We start from the raw sequence: 27,348 nt of genomic DNA on the forward strand, positions 1-27,348 counted from the left end.
AATTTCCAGTTTATTAATGTAAAAATAGATTAAATTTTGTATTCTTGTCCTTTATTTTAAATTCAGTATCCACTTCTGAAGCAGTATCCACTGTCTGCATCTCGTCCACTACCAACTCCTCCTCTGAAAAGTTCAACTTCTCCCAGGTTCTGTTCATTGCTTATTCACAGTATTTCCCCTCACTGTTTGTTTAGCTATTTCTCACTTTCTGTCATTTTTGTTGTCTTTTCCCTTTATTGCTATTTAGCCACTGATGGTTTGCTTGGTGGTGTAAACCAGTTTCAGTGACAGTCTGGGCTTTGGTGGGATTTGATTGTAATGTGAGTAAAAGAGGAATACAGAGTTGTACTGGGTAAGTTACGCAGGTGGGAAGGCACTGCAAGGGGTCTCAGCAAAAGAAAACCAAGGACTACGAGTAAAAGTAGTCAAGGGAAACTGGCTCAGGAAAGCAGTTGGATGTTGTTGCTGTGGAAGTGTGAAAGCAAAGGTGCGGATGTGATGCCAGAAGGGATGGTGAGCTTGTAAACAGATTTAAAGAAAGGTCAGCCCGTCCCTGGAGGTGACAGAAAGGATGTTTTGTTTAGACATTAAATCTAGTGTGCAAAAGAAAGATGGGAAACAGGAAGACCAGAAAGGAACACTCGCATTGAGAAATGACCAAGGCAGAAAGTAGCTTAACTCTGGTAGCTGGAAAGAATATTCCCCTTGCTCCTTCCCCATGTTGCTCTCCTGGAGGCTTCTCAGCAGCACAATTGCCTTTCGATTTTTCCCATGATAGAAGTAACAAGGTTTGATTACAAAGTGGGAGGGGATGGTCTGAGATCTTGCAAGAAGACATTTGGTAACTTTGGAGTTGACGCTGCAAAGCATTACATGTATTAGGTACAAAGCCAAATTGTTTTGCTTTGCGGAGGCTTAATGGTTCACTCTGATTGTATCTCCTGTGAGCCTGGTGCTGGGAATGGGAAAGCTTCTGGCCTCAGCCTTGGAGACACATCTGGATGTTGCACTTTGAGGCCTTTTCCTACCCACCTGCAGGAGGTGTAAAAGAAAGAGACTACGCCACTACTCCATTTATGTCACTCAAATGACCAACCCCATGGCCCTGCTAAGCAATTCCTCAGTCTTTGTCTTGTACCTTAAGTACAGTGAATCTTCAGTTTGTCTCAGGCAGTTACTGGGAACTAGTTCAGGGAAGTCACCCCAGAGATGGACTTGTACTTACTATATTATGCACTCAGTGCAATAAGTAAGGAACAACACACCAACAATATAGCACAGGAAATTTGTGTGACACAATGACATGAAACTAGAGATGACAGGGATATAAAATGAAAACAAAAGTAAATGTTCTTAAGTAAGTGTAAAAGCAATCACCTAGAAAACTGGCAAGGAATTCAGAGAATTCAGTGAAACCTTTGCCTGCATGCAGGATGAGTGCACAGTTTTTCAGTTCACGTTGTCACAAAATGATCAAATCTATGTAAGATAAGCAGCTATGATTTGTGCCATCTAATCTTAGGACAACATGCGTGTTGCCTAGTTTTTGCTTGAGCTGTTTTGATAATTTGTGGAAAAACCCCCATGTTTCCTGGTCTTTGAAATTCTCATCAGCCTATCTGAGAGCTAAATCAACATACGTTGCCTCTGTTGGATTCTTTTATTGGTGAAAGTTCTACTCACGTGGTATTCTAATTCTGTTTAAAAGGCTGATCTACCACTATTCATGAATTATCTAACAGTAAATAATACACTTAGGCCTCTTGCAAAAGTAAGTGCTGTACGTATACCTCCAGGGTTATCCCAAAATGCTTCTTAAACATGAAAGCTGGCCCTGCCTTCTCTGCCCTCAGCGCTCTGCCCATAGCTCTCCATTTTCTCTTGCACAAAATTTCGCGGTACACATCTCCAGCAGCAAGCACCTTCAGTTTGACTGCTGTTATTTTATCATGTGCATCTCCACCAGCACAGGAATTGCTCTAGGACTTAAGTGTAGTCAGTAATTAGTGCTATCTAGCACTAGCTAATCTGGTAGCCACTTTTTACTGAGAGCTTTTAACATTAATTCATCAGTGTGTACCTGTCCATTGCAGCCTAGACTTCTAAATCTTCTGTTTTAGGTAATTGTTGCTCTCTCACATTTTGCCTTGCTGTCTGACTGCACAACTTCTGTTGCCCATAGGGCTCGCGCAGAGGGCTCCATGCCTCTGCTGGGATCCTTGGTGCTGGTGTGAGTACAACTTTCAGTGCTGTGGCTGTGGATTTTGTGTGTCTTGACACTGACAGGTGCCGTCTGCCAAGACTAAGCTCTGATTTCTGCAGCTCTGGGCATAGACATATATAACAACAAATATATCTAAAAGGCAGAAGGACATTTTCAGAGTAGAGACATGTGAAAAAAAGCAGCTGATAAAAATTAATATTGGGCTTTCAGGCTTCCCACCATTCTGAGCAACTGACTTAATTTTTCAAGTATTTGCAAGAGCTTAAACTATTCTTCAAACTGAGGGAAGCTTACTTAGAGCCCAGTGAAACTCTGAAAGAAAGACTAAAGCTCATCTGAAGATGTGTGGATGATATTAATTGATGTTTAAAATGAATGCCTCTATTTGCAGGAATCTGCAATGCAAACTAGGAGTTTTCAAAAGTAATGCATATTATAATTAGGGCAAGCTTTTAAAGATGCTTTGAAGTCCTAAACATTTTTGAAATTCAAATGTGGGATGGAATAAAGAGATCTACACAATAAAGGGGCATTAAATTATGTCCCCCAAATTTGACTGTTTTATAGATGTAAATATATGCCATAATTAGCAGTAAGTAACATGAGGAGGATGGCTAAGTTTATTCCTATTCTTATTCAAAACAGCTGTGGCATGAAAAATAATGCTCCTTCTCTTTGTGATACAGTGGAACAAACAATTTACCCATGTAATCAGTGTTCAGAAATGGCTTGCGCCTGTGGTTGCCTCCCACCCCTCCCAAATGTGTCCCCATGCGCCTCCAGCAGTCTTAAAAGGTGCAGCCATTTTTTGTGCCCTTCATCCACACACACAATTGTGGCTACTGCCCGTTGTGTTTTTTTTCTTGCCGTTTCCACATGCAGTTTCTCTTGCACAATCTTGGATTTCCCTCCATCCACACAAACACACGCGTGCACACTCGCCAACTTTGACTGGCAAATGATCTGTCACTCACAAATGGGAGCTGTAATGTGAATGGGACTATGGCCAGCATGCAAATGTATGCAAAACAAATTAGATACGGAAGAAAGCAGACATCCATTTTCTTTTCCGCATCACAACCCCATCCGTGCAGGGAGCTCACGTGGTGCTCGTGGAGGACCCCCTTAGCAATTGATGCGAGGACATTAGTGCTTGAGCCTGGATAATGAGTGGAAGGGCTGAGCAGCTGGGGAGCTGAGCAGCTTGGTCTGTCCATCACGAGCCCAACCATGTGGCAAACCTGGACGCAATTCCTGAGCTGCAGCGTAACACACGCTGAAACGTGCCAGCGCCCCAGATGCTCCCCTTGGAAAAAATTGCTTCACAATTTGGAATCTCTGCTCTTTGATCACTCTTTGGAGAGGAGGAGGGGAGGCACGATGCGGTCATATGAGTAACACACCTCCCTGCAGTCAGCAGCCGTTCAAACCTGTATGTCGTTAACAAATGACCTTCTGTGCTTAATGTTAACTACTGAATGCCAGCGTAAATTATTCTGGCCCTCCTCAGATCCCACTGTTTCCAATAGGTGCTGTTTTCCTTCTACTCAGCAGAAAGAATTTAGACTCTGTAATTTTGCTAGACTTGCTTTTTTGTTGGCCAGAGCTGTTATTACTACACAGGCACTCTGTGCCCTTGCCTTTAACACGGCAGGAGAGCACCTGGGAGGTGGATAGGAAGTATTTTGCCATTGTTTTCTAATATCTTTCCGCTTTATTTTGGTTGCAGCTAGCTCTGTTTTAGTGCTTGCTCTGGCATTCTGGCAGAGGCATCTCCAGGCAGCGTGTGAAACACCCAGTTCTCTTAATGTTCTTAATATTTTCGGTACTCTTAATATTTTCAGTGCTACCCTTTGACAAGCTATGTTGTATTAATTAATTAATCATGTTCTTAAGCAGCCACGTCAAAAAGGTGCCAGAAAACTGAGTGCTTTTGCCTCCCGATGCATTCAGCTACTATAGAGCTTAGCTTTTAGAAATAATCTAGATGAGTTTTACTTTTAAAAATGGCCACATTAAAAAACAAACAAACAAAACCACCAAGAATCCAACATTTATGGTTTTAAGTCATTGGGTTTTCTTTTTCTCCTAAATTCTATTGATCTTATATTTTAAATCATTATTTAAATGAGAATTTTTCAATGAGTAATTGAACTCTCGTTCATTACAAGTGATCATCCCTCCATTCTAAACGTTACTTATCTGTATATGCTGCACTAGCTCTGACCAGTCCTAATCCCTGCAGACAGGGATCGGGTCATAGCTGCACTAGAAGCTGCACAGAAGGGAAAGATGGTTTACAGCCCAGGAAGCTTTGCAGTCTTATGTCTAAAATGCAAGTGAACCAAGATGGAGAGTACCAAAGAAATGAGACAAAGCTGGTTCCCAGGAGAGGCTGCAGGTACAGTGCTCCAGCTTGACTATTGTCAAGTTTTTCACATTGAAGAAAAAAATTATAAGAAGGTTAATTGAGGTTAATAAGATAAAGTCAAAGATGTCAGTTTTGGAATTACTATGTTTATCTAGTCTTGCCTCTCCTGTATGTGAGACAGGCAATGAACCTAAGTCATTTGTGTGTCCAAACAACAGGCCAACTTGGGCTATGCATCCCTGTTAGTTAGGTAGATGGGCTGGTTAAAAATTCCTAAGAAACAGTGATTATACCATATTTCATAATGATTCCAGCATTTTGGAGGTATTGGCATCCGCCTTGTTTTTCATTTAGCTTTTGTGTAGCTTTAGCTTTTTGTCTTTTAATGTCCTTTCGTGCAAGATTTAATCTGTCAGAAAACTCTTCCCCATGTAGCAACTTGTAGACTATGACAAAGTCGTGGAAAAACTTCTCTTGGAAAAACTAAGTAGATGGAGTTTCATTAGTCATTCACTACAAAGGATGTTTTCCAGACCTGAAATCATTCTTGTAACTCTTTTCTGAACCTTTTCCAATTTTCCTACATCCTTTCTAAAATGTGGACACAGAAACTGGAGTCAATATTTTAGCAAGGAGCCTGCTAAAACTGAATGCATAGGTAGTACGTGGCTGTTCCCCACTCAAAACGACATCTGCAACTCTCATAGCCACAGCAGGTCTCAGTTTTCACAGGTTTTTTTTGGGGGGGAGGGGTACCATCACTATAACTTTGGGGAAAAAGATCCTCAAAATTTTAACTGTGAGCTGCTTGCTTTAATTTGAGGGATTACATCTTCACTTGTCAGTGGTGTGATTAAATGGAACACTTGCTATGGAAGCCATAACAATATATTTAACAAGTCCGTTGCCAATATTTCTAATAATTTAAAAGCTTTGTATTTTATCAGTGGTGATCTTTCCTTTTCTTGAAAAGAAGGAAAAAAGGTAGCAGAGAGAAAAAAAATAATCTGGCATTTGATTTATTTTCCATGCTGATTAAGACAACGTCCTTGAAGTGACAGTCCCCTCTTCACAACGGCACCTGCTCCTTCCTAGTGCTCATGTACTCATCCTCTAGTAAAAACATTTGAACCCGTGTTGAGGGGCAAGATGTCTTTAGTAGGTGAGATTAGAGAAGATTATTCTGTCATGAGAAGGTTTTCATTCAGGACTATTTGCTGGTGCCAACTTCTAAGTGTTTTTATGTCGGTGTTACACTTTCTGGAGGAGTCTTACAGCTTCAGTGCTCAGCAGTTGGTAGCTAGTTAAACATTAAAACTGTTGTTCAGAAGGAAGAGTCATCTTCCCATTGAAAACACTTTCTTTGCATGCTAGACTCCCTAATCAGAGAGCAAATGCAGATAATTTATGTCTGTTTTAGAACTAAGATTATTTTTTTTGCAACAGCGTTGTGATTGTGCAAGAGTTGAGTGATAATTTCAAGTGTTCTTCATTCAAGCTTCAGAGCCTCAGTGTCTATTTTTGGTGTGCACAGGACTCCTGGTGATTTCAGCCAGAGCTGGAAGCGCTGTGGGAGTGATCAACAGTGTGCCAGATGGCCATGTGTTGCTTTCCAGGTTAAATGTCAAGTGTATTTTTTTCAGTGGGCTTCAAAATGAGAAAGAAAGAGAAGAAAAGTTATTTTGTCATCTCTGCTAGTAGTTGTTATGGCAGCTTGCAATGTCAGGTATATGCATTTGATCCTTCTGACAACGTGAAATTGTGAGGAGCATTTTGTATACAATTTGTAAATATATTTCTAATTCTTGAAAGGGAAAGAAAAATCATTGTGTAGTAAAACTGTGATTGCAGGAGCAGCAGAAATAACCACTTGTTAAGAAAATGGGATGGTTCAAAACAGTATAATTGTTTTATCAGAAATACTTATTCTTCAGAAATTCCAGCAGAGCAGCTGTGAGGAGCTGATGGCAGCTACAGTTTTTCATATTTAGCTGTAACTGCAAACCAGCTGCGATGACAAATTGCTTATTTACCATTAGCTTGGCACAGTTTATGGCGGAGCGCTGTGAATGCTGCTTTAGCTGTACGTTCAGTGCTAACTGCTGACCTCGTGCAATACTTGTGCAAGAAACAAGGTGTAATGCTGGTAGGATTTCTTTCTGTTATGCAAAAGACGTGACTGTAAGGCTCTTTGTGTTGCAGCCTGTAAATCTCCAGAGACTTCCCCACTGATTAATTTACCAAAACTAGCCTGAAATAATGTTAGACCCACGGCTTCTCCATACCACAAACTAGCTCAGTATTGCTGTTATCAACATATTGCCTCAGAAGGTTGTACCACAAATATGGATTGTAGACACTAAGTAGAATTAATGAGCTGTTGCCTAGTCAAACATTAAAGAGCAGTTACAAACGACCTGAAATACAGCGAAGGCAGAATTATAGATGTTCCACGATAGCTAATAAATAAATACATTTTTAAAAAGTCTTCAGGTAGACAAGAAGATATTTTTCAAAAGTTTTGTGTTATTTCTGTTTTAGCAATAAAAAGCAGTAAGAACAAGTCAAGCTAGAATTGTAAGTGAAACTGCTGCAGAAGTGTATTTCTGTGATCAGATGCTTGTCTCAGGGTAGCTGTAAGCTCATATGATTTTCTAAATGTTATGCCTCAGTAGCTGATGGGCTGTTTACACATAAAAAGAAAACCCTGCCCACTCTCTCCTCAGGCACCAAAGATATCAGCAGCGCTAATACCTGAATCAACAAATCCAGCTGTGGATATCTCTGGTCTCTGCCTATGTCCATATTAGCGCTCTTTCAAGTTGAGGGCTTTGTGAAAACGGTTTCATGATGACAAAGAGCACGGTGGCAGAAAAGCTTCAGTTCTGTTGCAGCCTGGGGAGGCAGGATTCAGCATGTGACCCGTGCACTTGCTTTGTAAACAAATGAATCATGCTGTGCACAAGACTCGGACATAAATAATTGAAGGTAGCACTGTTCCTCACTTGATCCTGCACGTCTCAGTCTCTGGTGCTAGATTTGAAAGGCAGCTGGGTCGTTACTCAGGCTGCAGCAGAATACTGAAAGAAATCAAATACTTTCAGTACTATTTTATTGGTCCGGTAGGCACGGCTCAGCAAGCACACAGGTAACGTGAAGCCTGTGAACTGCGTCATACAGCTCAGTGAAGTTAAACAGCTTGCTGAATTGGGGCCATATGGCTTGACAGAGTTTATTAGAGATCGATTCCCAAGTTGCACAGCCATCTTCCTTTGTAGCAGTGATTTAATTGTTTTAAGAAAGGAAAAGGACTTCCTCTCTCTTCCAGACAAGAAAGGTCACTCGTAGCTAAGAGAAATACAGTCTTCTCTTTTGTTGTTTAAAGAAGTTTGAAGAAATTGTTGCTTCCCTAAGGTTTCTACTTCAATGATTTATGCAGGTGCTTTCTTTGAGGCTGTCCACTGCCATTGTTGTCACTATCAAACTCCCTTTTCCCTCCCCTATTTCTGAAAACAAGCACAGTGAGATACTTACAGTTTATGCTTCTGACGTTGTCAAATGAAAAATAACATCTTCAACAGCTGTTGCTTTTTTCCAACAGGCTGACTTAAACTGCAACATTCAAGATGATACAGGAGCATTTTATGGAGTCACCAGTCAGTACGAGAGCTCAGAAAACATGACAATCACCTGTTCCACCAAAGTCTGCTCCTTTGGAAAGCAAGTAGTAGAAAAAGTAGAGGTGGGTATTGGGATGGGCTGCCATGAGTCTCTGGTTCCTTTTGGATCTTACTTATGCTATTTGTGCCTTCCTGTAATCCTTCCTGAACAAGTATTCTCCTTCCCAGGAACGTTCGGTCTGCTGTAAATCACTGTGTGTCCGGTGACACTGCAGTATATAAAATTCTAGATACCTGTTGCTTGGAATCCATCTCTGTCCTGCCTGTGGCAGCCTTCAGCCTGCAGCTGACATCAACGCAACCTTCTCTGTCACACTACAAAAGTGTTGAAGGAAAAATGCTTTTTGCCCCCATTTCTAAATACTCATCCAACCAAGTGGCGTGTTTAAACAGTATTGCAATGACAAAGTATGGTGGTCTGTATTTCCTCACTACCTACAGTTATCTTACACACAGAACGGCATAATTTCCATGGCCACCAGTAGCTTTTAAATGGAAAGATTAATGATTTCTAACATGCCAAGGCCTTTACCTATTTTTCTAAACCCCCAAACTGTACGGGGTGGTCAGGTAGATACTTGGTTTACTGAGGAATGATACTGTATCTACTCAACTTGTCTTCTTTATATTAAGCCCCACAGCCACATCTGCTGCATGCAGAATAATTTCTGTATATGCAGTTGGCTTATAGCTGCAGGTTGAGTGTTTTGTAGGTGTGTTGGTCTCTGCCCATGTCCTCATTGTACCGCGTAGGTGACTCCCAAAGTAATGCCTCCTAATTATTTTTGTGATAAACACAGATAGACGGAACACTATTTGACTGTTTGATCAACCAAATTCTCAGCTGCAAAACACTGTTTTTCAGCACAGTCACCACCACTGGTTGCACATTTTCACCAGTGATGAACAAGATGCATGCTGCCCTCATAACACTGCATGGCTGTCCGGAAAGTGACTTGTCTTTCACACTGTTGTTACCACTGCTGCAATGCACCTCCTATCACCTCACTGTGCCAGCACTCACTGTTTGATCTCTGTAAATGTTCAGCAAGCGTTGATGAATATCAGTGGGTGCCATTTTTTCCACATCACAATTCAGTGATGTCCCTTTGCTTCATGCGCACTTCCATGTCAGACACCATTTTGTCAGAGTGCCCCTCTGCTGCCACTTGTCACATGGCAACAACATGTAATGGATTTGCAGGAAAGTTCCACCTCTGTCACCATCCCAACAATATCTGTTGTGGACTGATATAATAAAATAGGAGGCATTACTTTCAGAGCAGCCCTTGCATATGTGGTTCCTGTGCATGGTGGCCATTAAAAATTTTCCATCGTTTCCATTATTCAGTGCTTAGAGGAAACCAAGAAATCCCATAAATGAGTGAGGAGATCATATGAACAGTGATCAGCAGCAGGAGTGCAGAAACCACAGGCACCCTCCTCCAGCCCATGAACCACTGCAATATCAATCAATCTGGTTTTCTTCTGACTGCAGCCTTGCATCTCTGTATAATTTACAAGTTGCCTATTAAATCAGGCAGTAATATATAGCTCTGTTTACATGTATATATTTATACATAAATATGTAAGCGTAATTCTGCTCTTCGCAGCTGCTTGTCTCAAAAACTGCTGTAAAATCAGTCATAACTATCTCATCATAACTTTTCCACTTAATTCATTTTTAATGGATTTGGGTTTACTTTGTGTAAATCTTCTTCCCAGTTTTTAATTCACAGGTTGGAGAACAAATTGTGATGCAACTTGTAATAATTAGTCTTTGAATTTTCAGCGAGGCACTGTATAGCACAGGTGGGAGTGTGGGTGTTTGTGTGGCTAAACTCACTTTCCCATTCTTCTGTAAATAAGAATAACAGTAACAAATAAAAAAGCAAAACACAAATGTAGCATTCATGGTTCTGCTCTATCTAAAGAGACTTACTCTAAACACTTTTCTTTTAGACTGAATATGCAAGGTTTGAGAATGGTCGATTTGTGTACAGAATAAATCGCTCTCCAATGTGTGAATATATGATCAACTTCATACACAAGCTGAAGCATCTACCAGAGAAATACATGATGAACAGCGTGTTGGAAAACTTTACGATTTTATTGGTATGGATTCACTCTTTGTTTTTCATCTGTAGAATACTCTCAGGCATTGTATGGCTTGCTTAACGTGCAACATTTAGAACGTTTCCGAATCCCTTCGTCATGTTGCTTACTAAACAAAAAATCTCATTGACTTCAGAATACAATTGGAATCGTGCACTATAGACACCAGGGATGAGAAGGATAAGCTGGCTGAAAACATGAACAAACATCTCTGTTACTTTCCAGATATTCAGCTTACTGCTCTTATTTTTAATTCAAGTCTCTGTTTGGATTTTGTAGAGAGCCTGAGGCAGTAACTTGAAACCATCCCATTCACATAATGTGTTCTCACTGAGATGGCAGTTATAATACTGCAAATGTCAGTGGTGTTCATTAGTTCTTGGGCCAGGAAAGCATGCAGTAATGGTGAGGATACACCCAACAGGTGATCTAAGTATGAAGAATGGTCTGTGTATTTGCCTTTAAGCTAGTGTCATCCAGCTACCCTGCTTTTTCAGTGTGGCTTTGCAGAGTCATTTTTAATGCGTTCATACTGCATTTAGATCCATGCAGTGCTGCTGCCACCATAGGATTCAGGCAGGGCTGATGGCTGATAGCAGTGGGGAAGAGGCAAGGCAGCAAATTCAGAGCCACGCAGTGTGTGAGAGAGGAGTGTGCTCAGCTCAGCTGCCTTTTCGTAACCAAACGCAAGGGGACAAGGGTGCACTCTCCTTGTTGAATTGGGACTGAGGTTGGTGTGGGTTGAGAAACAGCAAGCCAATGGCTCACAGTCAAGAAGCCAGGGTGAGACGAATCTCCATGACCCTGTGCCAGGAGCTTCTGCTGTATGAGTGTAGTCACACAGTTCAGTTTAAGAGAGAGGGGACATTTCAAACAGTGACATTTAAACATTGCCTAAATTGAACCAATTGTTTCTTCTTTTGGCTGTGGCATTTTCAAGTTTGTAATGTATTGTCTACCTCTTCCTTCCTCTCAAATAGGTTGTAACGAACAGGGATACACAAGAAACCCTACTCTGCATGGCTTGTGTATTTGAAGTGTCAAACAGTGAACATGGAGCACAGCATCATATCTACAGGCTTGTAAAGGACTGAGCAGTTATTTATATATACAGTTCATTTCACTTCTTTATCAAAACACAGACTGTAAACCTCAACACTAAGTGGCAGTGCCTCTGGCCCAACTTTCACCCACATTTTTCTAAATCCTGTTTTAGTGAGTCATTTTTAATGTGTTCATATATAATTGTAGCTGTGAAATTCTGGTACAGTTGTAAAAATTATTTCTAAAACTAAGTGTTCTTCAAATTTGTAAACCACCGTTCTTTGGGAAGACTGTATTTAAGAACCTACTGCCTCTGTCTGTGGAGGCCTATTTTTAATTCTGATAGAAAAATGTATGACAGAGCATTTGCCATGGGGAAAAACTGACAGCGTTTATAAGATATTTTGGTTTTTTTTTCCAACACAAAATACATGTTTTACAATGCAAGTGAAATTGAAATGAATCTTTAGCTATAACTGTAAATGAATAAGAAAAGTTAATTACCTTTATAGAATTATCTTTGTAACTAATTAGGGTGGAAGATATGGACAAATATAATTCACTAAATTATTTTTTAAAATGAAACATTTTTCTGTTTGAAACCAAATGAAAAAATATAGCCTTAAGAAATACCTGTTAAGGAACAGACAGGTCCTAAAATTAGGCAAATTTTGTATTTTTTTTCTCAATGCTAAAACTAATCTTCTAATCCATTAAACTTTCAAACAGGTATTACAGAGAAAGAAAACATCATCCCTTACCCTTAACATATCTAGTGTATTTTAAAAGATTATAAAGTTGTATTGTACTAATATGAAAAATTGATAATTTAATGAAAAGAAGATGGCTCGTTTTGCAATAAGTAGGTAAATACTGAAGATTTAGACTCACATTATATGTAGTCTTGCGTATGCAGTTATATTTTATATGGACAACTATGTTTTCTAGTTGAGTGAAAACCTTGCAACTCTGAAATTAGCAGATAAATGGAAACAACTGACATTGCTACAGCATTGAGTAATTCGTAAACTGAAAGCAAAACACTGAAGTGTTTGAGAAAAGAATGCATACACTTCTGAAAGGATCAATAGCTTTAATATCTGTGAGATGCTAGAAAATCACAAGCAATATCAGACAAGGAAGCTTGGAAAATGGAGATTTTTTTCTTCTTTTCCTTTTTATCACGGTGCTCTAACACCTCTCTCCAGTTCCTACTGGCAAAGTTCTTACAGGAAACAAACGCGTATGTGCCACATGGGTTCTGCTGTCCTTTTTGTGTCTGGATGTGGTAGTATTCATCCTTCTGCTGTATCAGGGAAGACTCCAGGAAGTGAAGTGCAGCTGGAGATATTTTAATACTGTGCAGATTCAAAACAAGGATGTGGGCGTGAGTGGTTATCTGAGGTACGCACATGTGAGATAAGTATTCTCATTCTTCCTACCTAAGCCAGAGTGTTCCTAAGTTGCTTCTCTTCTGCACACCCAGCGCTGCCCTTCAGCTGCCCAGGCAGCAGTTGTTTAAGCAGGTGCTGGACCAGCAGTGGGTCCTCGTGTAAAACATTTGTCTGAAAGGCTCAGGACTGCTTGGCCAAGCACAAGTCACCTTAAAGGTCAGTCATGAGGTATCGGCAAAGAGCGTTCTTGGGAAGGTCTTCTGCAGCTCTGAATCAAAGAAGGGTAGCATTTAACAGCTCCCTCCTCACTGCCCTTTACATGCCTATGCATGATTTATGTCTAGAATTTACTCCTTGGCAACAGTGCCATAGTCTTTGAAAAAGTCTCAATCTCTGGATTTTTAAAAAATTGTATTGTACTCTGTCAGAATTGCCAATAATTGAATTTATCTAGACCAGAATACTGCCCAGGCGTAGCAGTGGGTTGTTGTGGACACACGATACAAACATCTGAAAGGAAGGGAGACTGCTCAAATCCCTCAGCTTGCCGCTGACCTAACTCCAGTAGGTGGATGATTGCTGTGATGTCTAGCTGTGGATATTAGGGCTAATGATCTTTCAGTTTATATTCTGTGAACAGAACAGTGAAATATGTCCATGGTAGGGTCTCTAACGCTCATTTTTAACACTAACAATCACATCAGGAAAAGCACTGCATTGTAACAGCCTAACGGTAGCCCTTTATTCTAAGCACTTGGTGTTACAAGTCAAAAACTACTTTTTTTTTTGTTTTGTTTTATTTTGTTCTAAAGTTGTCTTTTATTTAGGGTTTGAATTGTGGTTTTGGTGATTTTTTGTTTTAATAACAAGCGAACTCTTTGAGGCGTATCAAGTATGAAGGCAATTTGCAAAACCAGGTACAGTTTTTTAGTAGAATCTGGCACACTACATATGTCATAACTATAGGGTATAAAAAGTCACAATGTTTATTGGTGTTCACGTATGTAATATTAGGGAAACGACTTCCTTCATCTTTTCTTTACACTTCTGTAAATGATCCATACCCTGTATGTGTTAATTCTTAAAAGCCTTAATCCTTCAACTGTTCAGTGTGTGGTGTGTAGTCCAACAGGCTGCCTGTAAACTGTGAGCTCTTTTGTAAGCTGGAAGTATTTATCTTGTTACTGTTACTTTTTGTAGGAATCTTTTAATTGAGAGCTGCCAAAGCATTACAATATGCAGTGCCTTAGCGTTATATTAGAAATACCTTTAGCCTCTTAACATAAATTTGATACGTTGTTTTATTAATTGGTTCCATTTTTAAATGAACTGTATTTTTCCCCGCAGAAAAAGCTCCTTGACTGCTTGGTCTAAACCAACCCTCAGTACAAGTCAGTCCCATCGCGACATGATTAAATGTCTATACCAAAAGGAAAGGTTACAGATTCATAGTTCTCCGTGAAAAGAGGATTGTATTAATAATGCTGCCTTTTAAAATTTCATGACCAAATAATTAATTGTGACTCTTCTGCACTCTAGCATGAAAGTGCCTTTGGTTTGAAATTCCAGCTTAGAAAAGTGCTGCCATAATAATGACAATTTGTAGAGAGACCAAAAATATTTAGTTATCACCGTAATGCCTTTGGTTTATTGGAATAAGTTGAAAATGCAGGCCTCCATTCACAAAAGAGCACCATTTATAGCAAGGTAATTTTGCTAATGATCAACCTGCTGGAGAATAATGTACTGTTTGCCATTTCTGACAGCACTACAAACCAGCTACTGATTGATCTGTGATGAAAAAACAAAAATTGTTCACATTTATATTCTCTTCATCCAGCCGTGTATCTGCATAATGAGATCCACGCACTGCAGAATCTCAGAAAGTGGACAAATGTGACTTTATTGTTCTCCTCTAATAATATTTCGGTGTCTGTGAGGATTTTTTGTTTAGATGGAAGACTTTGTTTACAAAACTGTGCATGCTGGAGGTCAGATGCATAAAACAAGATGAAAATGGAGGACAGTAGCTAGAGTAAACGTGGTGGTGTGTTTTTAAGCATTGAACTGTTAAGTGTGAGCATTGTGGATGAAAGTGCTGTTGGAGAAACTGGCCAGCGCTGCTCAAAACACAGGGTTGCTTTGTTTTGTTTTTCTCCCAATCGATGTCTTGGTAGAAAAAAATCAGCTCCTCTGAAAGATGTGTCTTGTTTGATATCTTCTGTGAACGGGGGCCGTACTGTGTACACTACAACTAAAATTGGTGGGAAGAGGGGCAAGATTTTAAGAAAAAGATGTTAGAAGGAACAAATATCAGCAAAACCAAAAGCTGTCAGAGGGATTATATAGTTGTGAATACGATTTTAACTTGATTTTTAAAGTATTTGATGAAATCTAAGATTAACTTTTTATATATAGAAATATTGTGACACTGTGTGGTAAATATTGTGATAATTCAAATTCCCTGTCTCCAAAATATTATTTTTGTTAATCCTTCAAGGTCTAAATCTCACTTACCTCTGTGAGACAAGTAATCGTGTTGAATTCGATGAAACTGAGGTAGGGCAAAGATGATTTCACCCCGCAAGCAGAGCATATATTTTCAGTTACTACCAAACATTTCAGTCTTACTAATCCGTACTTGTGGTAAAGTACACTTCTGTCTGATTAAAATAAGCATAACGGTACCATTTGGGGCTGTTAAAAATTGCTACTAGCAACTGTAGTTTTACTTACTTGAATTCCAAAATGATTTTATTTAGGTACTGCACCACTATTTTGAAGGAATTGCAGATATAATGCCTGTTTCTCGCGTTCCCTTTCTACTGCAACTACAGCTCAGTCAGGTTGGCAGTAGCTTCTTCCGTTAAAACCTCCACGCTGTAGGCTATTTTAAGTAATGAAGGGTGTACATTACTGTTGAATGTAAGTAACTGGCCAGTTCAAGGCAGATACAACATTTGACATACTAATATCTATTTATTTTTCCACTGCCGCTCCTAGGGCATACTCGCTTTGGAAGCAGTTCCCCTTACAGTTTTCCTGGATCATTCATACTGAGAAATGTTTTCTCTGTTCTTTACTTGACCCATAGTGATTCACACACCCGGTCAAACAGCAGATGTGATAGCAGAGTCTAGTTTTGTATTTTTCTCAGGATGATCTCTTTTCCCCCCTCCTACCTTTCATGACCAGATGCTTAGCCCCCTAAAAAAGATCAAGGCTGGATAATTCAAAATAGAAAACGCGCTTTGGAGATTTTTCATCTTTTAACTTTTCAGGTCATTCTTGCTGAGATCATGTAATTAGTTTAGCGTGTAAATTAAATCTTAAATGCACTCAGTTGACAAAAAGGAGACAGATCCCTGTTACCTCCTTTCAGAATATGTGTTTTTGTTTTGTTTTGTTTTATGGGCCTCTTTGATTCAGGCTCATGACTGCAGACAAAAAATACAATATGTGCCTGAAAAAGAAAGACAAGAGAATTTTATAACATTGAAAACCTGAATAGCCTTTAATTCTTCAGTACATTTTATGTAAAACAGGTTGGGGTTTTGTTTTGTTTGAATTTTCTTTTTTTTTTTTTCTTTTTCTTTTTCTTTTTTTTTTTTTTCTTTGCCATGTGCATTTGTTCACATTTGTAAATGACTTAATGGAATTCTCACTTTATGTTTATTTGTGTAATGTGTATAAAATGGGTTTGTGACTTAAGCATATTCATATATGGTCAGTGGTTACTTTAATATTGTACTGCTGCTGGTAACTTTTGATGTAGAACTTGCCTTTTGATGATAAAGTACCTCTAGGTTAGACAGGGAGGGAAGGATCTTTGAAAAAAAAACAACACCGAACGTTCTCCAATGTTTTCTTAACATATTTGCAGAAGCTTTCAAAAGGAGTTTCAGTCAAACCTCTTGGCAGTACAGTATTCTTGTATTTGTTATTGTCTGTGTGTAGGTACTGGTACCTTTTTTTGTTTAAAATGTTTTAAGTGTTGGCTTTAAAGTGAATTTATCTTTAGTATGATAGTAATATGAAAATTATAGGTTTTGTGTGCAGAGAATTTTTTTATAAAGTGCTTTGTAAAAAAAAAAAAATGTATTCTAGCTTTCGCGGTACATATGTGTGATAACTTTAATATCCATGACAGTTAAGTGCAATTATTTCATCACTCTAAAAATGCTATTTTTGTGTCGGTTACTGCAGGTGTTTTCATGTCTTTGCAAAGTGACACATTTTGATGCCTTCTTGATAAAGTGGTAGAATTTTTGTAGCTTTCTAGAAACTTTGTATTCATACAGTATCGATTGAAAATAAAGAAAATGAAAGTGTTTTGTGCATTTATCTTAATCTCCCACATCAATCTCTTTTTAACATTGGGTGCGACTTTCAAAAGCGCTTAGCAAAGCAGCACAAGACCAGACTTGTGGAAATGTCTGCGTGCTTACCTAAAGGTTCAGATGGACATCTGGCCCAATTCACCAGTACCTGTAGGGATGGCACATCTGGAAGCTCTGCTCCACTATGAGTCTGTGTGCTTTGCAGACCTCTGGCTTGTGTGTCTTCCTAAAGAAACAGTGGTGAGGTTTTTGAAACATAATTTAGGTCGTACTGTTTAAATGAGAAAAGCCACCCAACGCCCTGTGTGCCAGAAGCAGGAATGATCTATTCAGAATCTTACATAATAAACAGTATCAGTTCATCACATGACAACTAGAACTGACAGGAACAGAGCAGTTAAGTGGGGTTGTGGTGAAAGAAAGAAAAAAGAGAGTAAAGGGGGATATCCTACGTCATCTGGAGTCAGTGGGAACATGACCAGGACTTGAGGGGGGGAGAAAAAAGTACATCTGGCTCATCTTCTCCTTCAAAAGGAGAGCACTGGCTTTTGAATAAACCATGTTCCTCCCACACACCCCAATTCCCCTTTTGGATGGCAGATGTTACGCTGCAATTTTTAAAATGCCACCACAGCTCAACCTGTGTGGGAGATGAATGGGTTGAGAACAACACGCAGACATGGTCTGTTTTGACCCTGTTTTCACTTCTTTGTTCCCCATTAAGAACATGGTTTCAGCACTTTGAAGTGGGTTAGTTGTTTCAGAAGCAACCTGCTCCTTCATTAACGCTCCATGTCTTAATTAATTTAGGTTAAAGACCATAAACCTACCTTTAGGAAAAATGCCACACAGCATTTCAGGTTGGCAGTCCCCACGTAGCATCGTGCCGTTCTGTACTCACTGACTGCCTTCAGCAGATACAGTGGCCTCTCCCTACTTAAGCACAGTCTAGCTTACATGATTACAGCATTGTGGTCACAGGACGAAGAAGACAGACCAGTTGCTGCGTCCTGTTTTATGAAGTGTTTCATGATGAGCTCTAAGTGGGCCACAGACATCTCGTCTGCTTTTTCTTTTCTTTTTTTCCCCTCAAGATGCAGCCAGTTTGACAATAGAGGCACACAACACATTTAATGCTCACTAAACCAGGAGTAAAAAGACAGTTCAGAGCTCAGCAGATGTCTGTAGTTCCTCACACACTGCTCTGGCTGTTCATCCCAACCCTGTGCTTTCACAGCCTTACTATTGTTGTCTGGGGCCCTTTGAGAGAGCAGAAGCAGCTGAACAATCTGTCACACCAAACAGCAGTAGCTTAGCAGCGTTCGTAAATGATTACCTACCTTGTAGAGAGGTGTTACACTCAATTGGCTAATGGTTGTAAATTGTTATATGATTGCTGTTGTTTTGTGAGAGCTGGAGCTGTGCTGGAGACTCGAGGTGTGGTGAAGATGGGAGAGGCAGGAGGGAGTGGGTAGAGAATGTGTGAGGAGAAGATTGAAAAGGAAAATTGTAGAAAACCAGAGTGCAAGGAGGGGAGGGGAGAGAGAGGGGGAGAAAAATGGAATATTGCTATGCAAAGAAAATGAAAATCTGAGCAAAGAAGAAAATAGTAAGAAAGGATGACAAAGACAGTTTCAAGACCAGCAAAAACAGAAATTCCATCAGAAGAAGGGAGGAAATCTGAAAGTCTACAACAAATATCCACCTTTATATGTGTAAATAGGATTGCCTTTTTTTTGCTCCTAAATTGCTTCTTATTTGTCCTTCCTATTACTGGGACGTATGTTCTTAAGGACTCTCTTTGAGCTGAAGGGGAAAGGGCTGCTGGAAGCCTCCCTTATATTAGAATTGTTGCATTCCTCATGGGAGCTCAGCAGAAAAAAAAACCCAAAATCTCAGCAAGGTACCCAGTAGCCTCCCTGATTGATGAAGAGTCGTCACCTTGGTTTCAGTTGGAAAACAGAGTGAGAAAGCAATATCCAGAACATTATCTGAAACTACCGACTGAGCAAAGACACTTGAGCACAAGCGACTGGTCTCAATTCATCCAGCAGCAGTAGTTTTTCAAGCTGACTACCTTCTACACGTACATGCTTGGGGAGGGGGGTGGGAGATGCACAGACACATGCAACACACACAAATGTACCAAGTCATCATTGGCTTAGGTTGATAATTTCAGAAATACTGCTTTCCATGCCCCTCACCCTGTTGTAGAGATTAGAGCGTAAAAAACCAACCCTGCTGTTAAACGAGCAGATAGCCAAACATATTTTTTTCAGAAGTCTGCTTCCAAAAGTCTTTGTCAGCTTTTCGAGATATTCACACAGAGGGTGCAGTTTTTGAGCCTCAGGAATTACAGCTCTTCCCCTTCCCTCTCCCTGGTGAGATAAGGGTGCCAGTTAAAATGGTGGCTGGGCCCATCGGAGCAAATGATGCCAGAGCTGTATTATGTCCTTTTTCATTTACATGGTTCAAAAAGGAGACTAATTCACTACTACTGCTTACCTTGCAGTGCACCATAATGCTCTGCTTTCAAGACTTCCAGCAAATGCAGAGTATGCAGAGACTTACTTGCTGTTCAAACAGAGCGCTAAGCTGTATGTGCAGTCAACCTTCCCAGCAGGCTAACATACTGCCAACTGATTTCTTTTCCTGCCCCAGATATGAAAGTTTATTAGGCATATTTAAAGATCCTTCTATTTTTTTTAATTATTATTATTATTGGCAGAGCCTAAAGAATAAGGTTTTTTCCCAGACTTTTAAAATTCCTTTCTGCTAAGATCATGCATTCTCTGCAGCATTATCAGAGAATTTACTTTTTCCAAGGTAGTTGTCTTTTCTTATTCTTCCACCTGTGAAATTGATCTTCATAGCTAACATTACACTTGGCAACATGTACAAGAACTGCATTCAGTCTCATAACCCATTTCCTTTGGTGCACTATGAGAACATCTCCTTTTCGAAGCAGCTCTACATCTATTGGAAGGTGAGGATACCCACATCTTCTTCATGCTTAGCCTCACCATTAGTGTTAAACTGAACCTACATGTGACCAACTCAGACAAAGAAGCACTACAATCAGCCATGTTGTGCACGCATTGCACCATTCCACAGCACAGAGCATTTGATTACTTAATCATAAAATATTTACATTGGTTTTACTTTGACTATATTGTATTTTTAATAGGTTTTAATCTAAGCTTTGTCATCAGAACACCACAATGAAAAGACTTGGCAGTGCAGTCTACCTCCACAGTCGCCAGCAATAACACGGCAGCCACAGCACCAGTTGCAGCAGGGCAGGCATTCCCCTATCTCCGCCAACGATCTCCTTGAGGGCGGTGGTGGTGAGCAATGTTTGGGAGGTGCCCCGAGACTCCCTCCCCAGTGATGGGCTCTGGATAACTGCACAGGAGCAGGTAGCGCTGCACAGGCACAGCACCAAGCAGACTCCCAGCCACTGGGAGATGGCCTGCTAGCTGCAGGCACAGGATGACAAGTCAGTTCTGCTCACTGGCACACGCCTCCTGATCAGCAAAAATACAGAGAGGCATGCGGGCAGTGAACTAGCACGTACACAACTGTGGTATCAGCCTGGCTTTTTTTCCATACAAACCAAATGTTTTCCCATGAAGAACATCAACGTCAGTGCTGGAAGTGGTCCCAAGATAATGGCTACTCCAAGAGAGGAGGTCTAAGGGCTCAAGACCCACAGACAGGAAACAAACAGGGCAGCTCCGGTTGGTCAGGCAGGCTTTGCCTGTGTCCTGCACTAGGCCATTGTGGTTTCTCAGTTTAGGAGGAGTTGGGAAGAGAACGCTCTACACCTGAAAATGGCAGTATCAAGGGGATAATATAGGCACAATGAAGAAAGTCAGCTTGAAGATACTTGGATACTAGTGGAAGGGAAACATTAGATATGGAGATTAGTCATCATCTGGGAATGAAGCAGGAGATACAGGGCAAAGGCTGTTTCAGACAACTGCATAAAAGTTTTTTTTCCATTATCCCTGATCAGACACATTAAAAAGACACAGACAAAAGTCAGCACTAATCAAGTGAATGCAGCTGGAAAAGTATCAGTGAAAGAACAATGAACCCAGAGAACCAAACTGAGGCAAATATACAGGGTGCTCATTAACATAGTCTATGTTTGGTAGGGAGACAATGAGTGGCAGAAGGGGACACAAACATCAGGCAGTTCCTGAAATACTGACAAAAAGCCACCAAACAAATCAGGTGCAGAGCTCTGTATGTTCAGGTAGCTGGAAAACGGTGACTGCAGTCAAGATACTGCAAAACTAGGCTATTCTCAGCTGTGCCTACAAGATGCATGGAAACCTGTGTATGCAGCAGAATTTGAATTTACAGATAAGACAGATCTAGTAGGGTGTGGAGAGTTCAAGATCAGGGCTGCCAACAGGTTCACTGAGAGGCAGGGAGACGGGAGGTAGGGAGAGCAAGGAGACGAAAGCCGTGGAAGTAGAGCAGCACAGTGGAGAACTGTGAAATGGGCTGCTAGCTCCAGCAACCAGCTCTTCCTTGCTAGAAGAACCTGCAGTGACAGGAGACAGTGTGGTGTACTTGTGCCTGCAAAACAGGGGGACGAGGGAAGTGGTGAAACTAACAGGTCTTCAAACACATGCTCATGTTGGAAAAAAACAGCACATTGTCTGGAGCTCATTTCTGGCTGCCTGTTGACAGGACAGACAAGTAGCTATGCGTAAGAGGTGGTCACAATTACAAACATCAATAGACACTGGCACTTCTACAGTATAACAGAAATCCACACAGTGTAGATATGTAGATTGTTACCCTCTTGGTCCCAGTATGACAGGCAAGTAATCAGCCTTCGTAATGGGGCTGGGAAGAGCAAAGGAGGAGAGGGGAGGTTGATAGGTTTTCTAACAAGAACATGCGAAAAATCTAAAAATTTAAGGTTCCTGTACAGCAGTTAAAAAAGATTCTGTTCAGCTGTTGACAGTGCAGCTAAAGCTGTGACTCCAGGCTCAGATTATGTGTTGCTCAGCTCTGCTGAGACCTAAGAAACAGCCTCAGTGCAGTGCACAGTATATACCGTTCCACGGTTCAGCCCAACATGTATAGGAAATGCATACAAGGTGTACAGAGAGGCTGCAGAAGGAGGCAAAATAGCAGAAACATCTCTGCCAGCAAGTGAACAAAAAAACACCCCTGGAAGTCTGACCAAAATGTAGCCCCGTATGTTTCAAAAAGCAACATTCATTCCCACTTTGTTTTATCTCAAGATTGCATCAATCTCAGCAATAAGTGGATTTAAACCTCCACCTGGTAGTGAAGTTGGCCTTTGTGCTTACAGCGAAGAGTCACTTTGCGATCTAGATGTCTGACAAAACCCCTCCCCCAGAAGCACAGGAGGCTCATGCACGTTCCAAATTTTCACCTCAGACCCTCTGCAGAAGCAGCCTGAACCTTTGCAGATGTCTAAAGAAAGACAGCTCAAGACAACAGCTAGATCTTGAAGAGCTCTCGTGCCTGTTGCTGCAACGCACAGCGCGCGGGGTGACCGGGAGTCTCACCAGGCTTTCCTGCAGTCCTTTCATGACTGCAGCATGTCTCAATCTGTTTACCTGCAAGTAGTAGGTATAATCTGATTAGATAAGACCATTACCACGGCACGTAACCTTTGGACTTTGGCTTCAGGCTTCTACTTTCCCTTCTGGAGAGAGCACATCATATTTCACTGTCTATTTTATTTCTTTCTCCCTTATTACAGTTGTGCTCAGTACGCTATGTGTAGCGTACTGATTGATTTTCCTGGAGGCACAAACAAGCAGATAGAATCTAGAGGATGTTTAAATAGAGGGAATCATTTTAAATGGTCTTTGAATTAATAAATATATATAAAGATAAATAAGAAACATAGAGATATATAGGACATATAGGTAGTACAAACAAATCATGATCCGTCTGTCCAGGGTGCTCTGTTCATGTAAGCACTCTTTGCTAGGATATCCTCAAAAGAAATATGCCTTCGTTCTTCATCTTTCTGGATGCACTTATGATCCCAGCTGGGAAACAGGAAATTTTCTAGTATCTCAAGTGAAGGATCAGACACTAGATAATACATTGTGCCTAATAGGAAGGGTTTATCCTAAAAGAATACCTAAAAGGCATAGTCTACCTCCTTGACTAACTGAGTTGACAGAATATGCACTTTCACTGTAGGCTCTACTAATTAGCACAAGAGAAAATAACTACCAATTTGAAGACACCGGTGTCTTGCAGGCAAATTGGGTCACTGTAGTTTTTCAACATTACATTCTCACCTCTCTTGCAGTATTCCTGCCAGCCACCAACCTTCCTTTGATCAGCCATAGATCTTAAGGCTCACTGTCCTCCATTCTCTAGACTTGTGTTCAGAAAGAACAGCTACCAAACTCTTCATGAATAACTACAGCAGCAACTGCTTCCGAGTCTCCTTTGGAGATGGGTCAAATATTTATTGACTAGTTAACGCAAGACTGAGTGAAACCCTCAGCACAAGTTGAGCAGGATTTGATGAGATATTTAGTTTCACACTTCTGTTGTGGTCTCTAGTGCACTATCTGTATACATAATGCAGAAATGTATCCATCAGCATAAACGAGGCACCAAAGTTGTTCAAGATTTGACCCACCTGAACAGCTTCCGCAAAAAAATACCTATTCATCCTCCTCTCATTTCTTTCTACAGTCCAGTGCAAAAACAGTCTGATATTAGGGAATTCCTCTTATCCATCACCTTAGTCTACTGTGTTCTTAATAGGGAAATGTAATATATCAACTTTTCCATTTTCTTCTAAAGCTCTCCCCCGTAACAGCAAACATACCTACCACTTTCAATTGCTAAAATCAATTAAACATTAGCCCTCATCCCTGCTTAACACATGGAAAACATGCCAGTTAACATAACATATTGGCATCTTGGGTTCTGCTGAGACAACAAAGTTCACACTTTCAAAAAACGTCTAATTGTTGGTTCTACTTCAGGTCAAGGTCTTATTTGTCTGTACTCCTTCACATCCCTGCCAGTACAAGAAGCCATGTATTCTCTTGGCTTGGATCCAAGCTTTCCATCAGCTGGCCTGTGCCATGCACTAAAATAATGGAGGTTCTTGTCATTCCCAGAGAACTCAGTGTACCCATGCTGTAGCACAAGCAGAAATTCAAAGCACCAAGTTACTTTCAAATGTTGCTCCCAACTACTGCTGATGGTTGGTGAGTGGAGGAAATAGACCTCAACAGTAGTCAGTCAGACTACTTTTGTATCCCTCAGCTGAAGATCAGGACTGTAGGAATACAAGACAGATACACTGCTGTGCTGTGGTACCTTGGCATGAGATGGTTTAAAAGCTTAGTAAGACACCTCAATTGAGTTACACAGTTCCAGGGAACCTGGAAATGTGTAGAAACCATCTGACTCTCCACAGAAAAGTCATTACTCAAAAGGGTTTTTGCTTACCAAATAATCTGATCTCTGGATACTGCAAAATGGTTTTCCTGCTCTCTTTGAACTGAATTTCAATATGTGCTTGCGTGAAGAACATAATGAAGTATATGCCTACGGCAAGTGCACTTTAAAGCACCGTCCTTTATTCCTAGACACATTTCCAGGAAACGCAAAGCAGCAGAATAAAACACCTTTGGCTTTATCACAGACTCTTTCTGCTGCGTCACTTTTTGCTCAGGGGCTGACACTTGGACAGACAGGACTGAGCACAAGCACAGCAGATCTGCCTGACTCTTGGCCATGCAGGAGAGCCGAGCCTCACTGGAAGGCAGACATGATGAGGCCTGTAACCTGAAGGTAGCAAGCAGCATTTTAAAAGAACTGCAAGGCACAACTCCAAAGGCCAATTCCTTCACCTGACATGTCTTCACACAAGTAAAGATATACACCAAATATAACTGTCCAAGTTATAATGCAGGAGCTGACAGCAGGATTTATCTTTCTCTCTGTTCAAAAATCCCCTCCTGGTGAAGTGGGACACTTAGAAGCAGTGATCAGGCATGCTGCTCATTCACAGGTGGCTGGTAGCTCACATTGAATGGCTCACATGCAGCCTGAGCATAGTCTTACAAGTAAAATGGTATTTTTGCCTCTTTCTGAAGCATCATCCAGCAAGGGCCCCTTGGTTACACATTGTCCAGATGAACCCTTGCTTAGAGACAGGCAGCTTTTCAGGCCCAGTGGGGCTGGGTCACCGAAGGCAGCATGCAGTAGCTTGCTTAAGGGGCCAGGCTCATTGGCATCTCTTAGTCAAGGCTGTGAGATATCTCTGCCACTCCACCCTCAGGCCCAGGGAGGCATCACTAATTTTTCAGCCCTGCTTTTACTGAATAACTCAGCTAATAGCATCAGAAGAAGCAGAGATTTTCTGATGTTTGGCCAAGCTGTTAATATTGTTATTCTGGCACATGTTAACAAGTGCAGACAGGTCTGGGGATTAGTCATATTTCTAGAGGCAGGTTTTTTTTTTTTCTTATTCTCTCTCTCTTTTTTTTTATCATATCCATTGTTACTGGGCTTCAAAGCTCTCAGCAGAAACAGATGTGTGAATGTTGTAAAATTATACTGCTAGTTCAGGGCTGTGTTCCAGCTTTACACAAGTTGTAGGTCAAAAGACACTACATTCTGCGCTGAGAAAAGCTACAATAAGGAATTACAGGCTAAGAATCAAGTATCTTCTCCTAGGGCATGCCTAAACTGACACTGCCCTCACAGATCTGATTTAGTTTCTATGTATATGCACCTTATGCTATGGTGTTCAATCTCCGAACTGTTATAGTGGGATTGGTGGTATGCCTGACTCAGCAGCCGCTGCCTGCATAAGATGTTCAATACTTTGGCACATCTTCACTGGTCATCTAGCATCATCAAATGTATCCTGGAGGTGACCTTTATGGTATTGGAATGCTTCAGAAGCATGTATTTATTTTTCTGGGGATACTCTGAGCAGAAGCTTGCCTGCAGTTCTCAGCAAGGCTGTGCTGCTGAAGGTTGGCTTCTGTAAAGTTTGAAGCACTCAAGCCTTATACATATCGCCATCTTGAATTACATAATGGCATATGAAAAATTTCTGAAGAAACTCTTGCAACTTGAGCTCTGTTTCTTAGAGAAGTATTGGGTCACTACTCTTACCAATACTACCTTATACACTGCCTTACCTATAGCTGCTGTTTGCATAACAAGTTCTTCAAGTCACATAAAAAATAAACCCATTCATTCTGTTTGCACAAGTCAGGCTGACTTGCAGTTGTTACGCAGGAAACAAATACAGATACAAATCATAAAGGAATAGGAACAATTAATTACAGACAACAGAGCAGTGAAGCTTGTTACCAGATCAGCCCCAGTATTGCTCCCAGCCGAGCAGCCCATGCCACAGAACAGGGCCATGTGCTCAGAGACAGCAGCTGAGCAGAGCACGTCCCTGCCGCAGCCCGCCTGCTCCTTTGTGGCCCGACAGGCTGCGGCAACCGCGACAGCAGGGACTGCACTCAGCAGAGCAACAGATTGCAAAGCAGCCGGCAATACCAGGGCCACGCTTATGTGGCAAAATGTGCTACGATACCAAGAGGCGAGCTGCCTGCTGCACTACGGCAAAGCAGATTGCATAGCATTAGCGCTGGTGACAACAGGGCACTCATTGTGTGGGACAACAAGTCACACAGAGAATGATCAAATGCGATTGGTTGGGCCCACTTAACATATGCACAGCAGAGTGACATATGGCAATTGGTGACTTTCCTGCCACAGATGCTGAAAGGCTTTGTTTCCATGCAGTGTGCAGTGCAGACCCGGTACATTGTTTCCCTTTTGGTGGGGAGCCGTGTGAGTGCCAGCAGCGCACACCCCCAGCCTCTGCGCGTCACGAATTCCTGGTGCCCGAGTGCCTCTGGCTGTGCAGGGCAGACGCTCCTACTGAAACACTGCCGACCAGCCAAAGCCAAGGGCATGCTGAGAAATACGCTTCATTTTGAAGCGCAGCTGAGATGAATTCCCTTTCGTGTTCTTCCTGCCCTTCTCATTTGTTTCCTACACGCTTAGATAATGCCACAGTTTGATCAGCTTGCTCTTACAAGAAAAAACTCACAGGAAGACTTTGTAACCCCAATATGGGCTGTAGGTGTGTTCACCTGCACAAAGCCATGAGATG

At 41.1% G+C, this 27,348-nt stretch overlaps 1 protein-coding gene across 6 annotated transcripts in view; it reads left to right on the forward strand.

Moving 5' to 3' along the window:
- Nucleotides 1-17,172, forward strand: part of TEAD1 (TEA domain transcription factor 1) — a 145,997-nt gene extending 128,825 nt beyond the window's left edge. For all 6 annotated transcript variants that reach the window (XM_042881882.1, XM_042881880.1, XM_042881879.1 and 3 more), the window contains 3 exons: nt 8,197-8,337; nt 10,238-10,390; nt 11,371-17,172. In XM_042881882.1, the coding sequence (XP_042737816.1) occupies nt 8,197-8,337; nt 10,238-10,390; nt 11,371-11,484 (408 nt within the window). In that variant the 3' untranslated portion in view covers nt 11,485-17,172. The remainder of the gene's footprint in view (nt 1-8,196; nt 8,338-10,237; nt 10,391-11,370) is intronic.
- Nucleotides 17,173-27,348: the final 10,176 nt, after the last annotated feature.

The sequence above is a fragment of the Lagopus leucura genome, unplaced genomic scaffold (genome assembly GCF_019238085.1).
Source record: "Lagopus leucura isolate 7727_CA_CO unplaced genomic scaffold, USGS_WTPT01 Super-Scaffold_100033, whole genome shotgun sequence".
NCBI lineage: Eukaryota > Metazoa > Chordata > Aves > Galliformes > Phasianidae > Lagopus > Lagopus leucura.